This window comes from Alosa pseudoharengus, unplaced genomic scaffold (assembly GCF_046254945.1).
Source record: "Alosa pseudoharengus isolate Yale_2024_CS ecotype anadromous, Long Island Sound unplaced genomic scaffold, YU_APseudo_1.1 YU_APseudo_1.1_scf_20, whole genome shotgun sequence".
NCBI lineage: Eukaryota > Metazoa > Chordata > Actinopteri > Clupeiformes > Clupeidae > Alosa > Alosa pseudoharengus.
Window position 1 is genome coordinate 15,612,655 of NW_027468664.1, and position 5,000 is coordinate 15,617,654.

At 44.3% G+C, this 5,000-nt stretch overlaps 1 protein-coding gene across 3 annotated transcripts in view; it reads right to left on the minus strand.

Moving 5' to 3' along the window:
• apaf1 (apoptotic peptidase activating factor 1) overlaps window positions 1-5,000 on the minus strand; it is a 54,860-nt gene that overhangs the window by 37,907 nt on the left and 11,953 nt on the right. For all 3 annotated transcript variants that reach the window (XM_076296687.1, XM_076296688.1, XM_076296686.1), the window contains 6 exons: window positions 4,752-4,936; window positions 3,740-3,866; window positions 3,195-3,320; window positions 2,811-2,951; window positions 2,336-2,461; window positions 1,564-1,716 (listed from right to left, as the gene is read on the minus strand). In XM_076296687.1, the coding sequence (XP_076152802.1) occupies window positions 1,564-1,716; window positions 2,336-2,461; window positions 2,811-2,951; window positions 3,195-3,320; window positions 3,740-3,866; window positions 4,752-4,936 (858 nt within the window). The remainder of the gene's footprint in view (window positions 1-1,563; window positions 1,717-2,335; window positions 2,462-2,810; window positions 2,952-3,194; window positions 3,321-3,739; window positions 3,867-4,751; window positions 4,937-5,000) is intronic.

The window sequence follows — 5,000 nt, forward strand, 5'->3', positions numbered from 1 at the left end:
CTCTGTTCAAGGCAAACTGAAACATGTTTCAAATCATTCACGAACGTTCGCCTATGTTTGCAACTTTGAACCAGAGCTTTGAACGCACCCACTTATCGTCTTTAAGTCTCGGTTGCTAGGTAACCAAACTATATACAAAGCTGGCATATCTTTAGACTGCTGAGAAACTGACAAACTGTTTTATGCGTTCACTGAACAAAGATTAAGGAAATTAAACACCACTTTTCCATCAGAAACATATAGGTAAAAAGCATAGCTAGTATGATATAGAACATCGAATATAGAATCAAAATGAACATTTTCATCAGCAAATTAGGAACAATAGTGTAGCTCAACAAGTAGCGATGCACTCTTTGACGTGGGAGACCGGGGTTCGATTCCTGCTCACTGCAACAATTTTGAAGGTGCATTTCTCACAGCTAAACCAAGCTAGATAGATAGATACAGTATATAGAGAGATAGGAGGTTGGGCTTGTGGAACTATAGGCTACATGGTCCTCGCTTTAGATTGGGGGGCTGCAAAATGTACTACAAATAGGTAAGAAAGGTCTTATAAGCGTATTAGTTATCCACCTCTTTGTCTTATACACCATTAACAAGCATTAACAAGCTGCTTGTTAACACTTACAACTGTTAACAAATATGCTTGTAAGTAACTTAAAAGGCTGCTTATTAACACTTACAAGCTGCATGTTAACAGTTAGTTAATGTTATTAAAGGATAACAACAGTTAACTAACTGTTAGTAATGAATTGTTAACTGCTTATTATGCACTGTTAATACCTAATAAGCACATGTTATTCTAAAGCGTTACCCAATAATTTCTACAGGTGCCTTACGCTGGTTCAGTACGGACGTTTCAGAGTAGGAACAGTGTCTATATCTCAAAAGCTCTAGGAGCAGCAGTGCCGTTATATATAAAAAATATATAACATAATGCCGTTATATATATATATAATATATAAAATTATAAAGAAAACTTCAGAAGCACAACAGTGTGCTGGCTTATCCCCACGCCTTACCACTGTAACACAACAGGATGAGAAGGCAAACTCTGCAGGAAACATTTTCAAACACCCACCCACACACACACATACACAAGCAAAAACCATTAACAAAAAGGCTTGGTATCTTCTAACACACACACACACACACACACACACACACACACACACACACACACACACACACACACACACACACACACACACAGACACACACAGACACACACACAAAGGAATGCATTATACTGTATACTCTCTTCACACCTAACACACGTCTCTCTCTGTAAGGGACGTGGAGCTCTGTGGGGGACATGCGGTCACTCATCCCACGCAAAGAAGTGTCACTAACACAAGACAGAAGTTATACATGCCAACTCACTTATAATATCACACACACACACACACACACAGGGAAATCCAGCACATATGCACACAGCCACATACATACAAATAGACACACACAAACACAGAAAAAGACACAAACATACAAACCACACACACACACACATACACGGAGGCACACAGACACACACACACATGGAAACACACAGACACTCACAAAGACGGCGTTCTTAGCAGCACAGATGATGCGAGTGCCGTCTGCAGACCACGTGCTGCATGTGACCATGACGCCCGTCTCCTGGTCCGTCTCCGAGAAGTGGTCGCTCACAGCGATGGACTTCCACTCATTTGCTGAGGTTACCTCAAACATCTGCAGATCCGAGTCAGAAGTCACAACGGATAATGTTTACAGTACCGAAATCAGCCACCAGAGGGTACCATTAACCTGGGTAACCATTAACCTCAAAACGTACAGTCTTTCAGCTCTTCACAGCAATGGAAACAACACCATCAGTCTAAACCATTTAAAGGGTACATTGCTAAAATGTGACAATTACAATAGCTCTAAACTGAGCAGCATTTCCCACAGCTCTGTTTAGGCTAATCAAACAGGATCAAACACACACACACACATTCATATACACACACACCTGAGGACAAATGGCCATTTGGAGACAGAGAGAGAGAGAGAGAGAAAGAGAGAAAGAGAGAAAGAAAGAAAGAAAGAAAAGGAAAGAAAGAAGGAAAAAAAGAAGGAAGAAAGAAAGAAAAAAGGAAAGAAGGAAAGAAATAAGGAAAGAAAGAAAGAAAGAAAGAAAGAAAGAAAGAAAGACTTTATATATACATGCACCGTTTCAACATTGCTGTTCAAATCAAACAGGTATTTTTGGAGTGGATGGCGCTGTGTGGCAGAGCGGGGGGGGGGGGGGGGTGTGGGCGGTGGGGGGGGGGGGGGGTGGGTGTGTGGGGGGTGGGGGGGGCGTGCCCACCTTGAGAGTGCCGTCACTGGAGGAGGTGGCCAGGTACTCATCATCAGGAGAGAAACAGCAGTGGTGGACCGCATCGGTGTGTCCAAACATGGTGTTCTGGGAAGACGGCTTATTCAGGTTCCACAGCTGTAGGGGGAATGAAGGAGAGAGAGAGAGAGAGAGAGAGAGAGAGAGAGAGAGAGAGAGAGAGAGATGGTGAGAGAAACAGAGAGAAAGTAGGAGAGAGAAAGGGCGAGAGGATTATCAAACTATTCTCTAACTTTCTCTCACACACAAAAAACATATAACATTAAAATTACCAGCCGGCAAGGACAGCGAGAGAGAGGAGAGAGAGAGAAAGATAGAAAGAGGGAGAAAGGGAGAGAGAGAAAGAGGAAGATAAGAAGTGTTGCATAGACATAGAGAGGTAGAGAAAAGCATGTCATTTAAGCATGTCACGGGAGTGCAAATGGCCATGTTGAGATGGTGGTCTTGCCTTGGTGTTCATGAACTTGTCGTTGGAGCAGGTGGCCAGTAGGAGGCGGTGTCGTGTGTTAGTGAACTGACAGTGGTTGATCTGCTCGTCGTACTCCTCATCAAATGCCCTCATCAGAGTCCCTCGCTCCGCATTCCATACCTAGAGAGCACACACACACACACACACACACACACACGGACGGACGGACAGAGAGAGAGAGAGAGAGAGAGAGAGAGAGAGAGAGAGAGAGAGAGAGAGAGAGAGAGAGAGAGAGAGAGAGAGAGAAACAGAAAAACAGAATAAGAGACACATAAAGTCATAAGAAGTTCTCTAATTTAATCTTAAATATTGCTTAATATACAACACATCACATCTACAGTAGTGCTGTGTAACAGACAGAACCTTGATCTTGCGGTTACTGGAGCAGGTGGCAATGAGCCGGCCATCAGGAGAGAAGGCACAGCACAACACCTCCTCATCATCAGCCTGGATCTCCAGCAGCTTCTCCCCACTGCTGCTCTTAAACACCTATCACACACACACACACACACACACACACACACATCACAAGTCAACACAACTAATCAAAAATCAAAAGTACACTAATTCTAAAATTACACTAATTCTCTAAAACACATATCTCACACACACTCTCTCTCTCTCTCTCTCTCTCTTTCTCTCTCACACACACACACACACACACACACACACACACACACACACACACACACACACACACACACACACACACACACACACACACACACACACACACACACACACACACACACACACACACACACACACACACACACACACACACACACACACACACACACACACACACACACACACACACACACACACACACACACACACACACACACACGTGGTTTAGTACATATGAATGAATGGGGAGAAGGAGGGGAAAAAAAAGTCTCCTCTACCCGCAGTGTCTTGCTCTCCCCACAGGAGGCGATCTTGCTGCCGTCGTGGGAGAAGCAGGCGAAGTAGACCACACCCTGGTGGGGCTGCAGCACCAACCGAGACAGACTCTCCAGGCTGTTCTTATTACTGATCAACACACAACACCATCATCACTACACCAAGAGTAATCAAGACAATGTCAAGGAGCTGTCCATGGTAGTAGTAATGAAGCAAGCATGTTCTTTTATCAGCGCAAACTTGAACTTCAGCAATGACACACGTTGTGTTTCCTGTACTAGGCTGAACAATATAGCAACCATGACCCTTGCATTGAAAGATTAGCTGTCGACTGAACATGTCAAAGGCTACTAAAAGTAATATCATACACCTAACTTGACTTTTATCACTACTGTTTAAACTGAGCCTCATGCCTAAAGCAACATAACAATCACTAGCCACGTTTACATGGACAGTTTTTTTGTCGTTTCGATTAAACTATTCCGATTGAAAAACGTCTGCTTACATTGGGGACGTTCTATTCCAATCAGGTGCTCTAAAGCGCTTTAGAATCTTTGATAGCCTTTGTTGCCTTTGATAACGGAATCCGTTGTTGCCTATCTTTCCTTGAGAAGATACAGCAGTCAATCTGAATAACCATCCAAGGACCATATGAATGGCTGTTCATTCGGAATAGGAGCGGACTACACCACCTCTTTCATTCGGATCAGGAATTTTCATTCCGAGGTGTTTATATGACAATTTTATTCTGATCGAGCCGTTATTCTGTTTCTAATCGGTATAGAAGTGTCCATGTAAACGTGACTATTGTCCTGTGGTGTGGTTTAGAGACCAAGCTGGGAAAAGGAAGTGGTGAACCTTATGAGGCCTATGACACTCTCCTAACAAATCAGTCATATGAGTCAGGAGGTTTACGTTTCTTTGAGTTACCGTACCCATGTATACAACTAAACCACATGCTTCAAATACACCCCCCCCCCCATCCGAAAAAAAACACATCTGTATTGCACGTACACCCAGTCGAGGTAGAGCGCCCCCTTCTGGGTCCTGTGCTGTGCCTGCATCCTGGCCTGCCGGTACACCTCGGAGGAGTCGGGCTGCGAGAGGGCCAGCTGCACCACGTCGGGGAATGGCCGCTGCTCCAGCTGGTGCCCATTCAGAGACAGGAACTCCTGGAACTGACCCCTCACCTCACCGTTCTGTTAGGGAGAGGGAGACGGAGACAGAGAGAGAGAGAAACTAGATCACACCTCTTTACTGAAC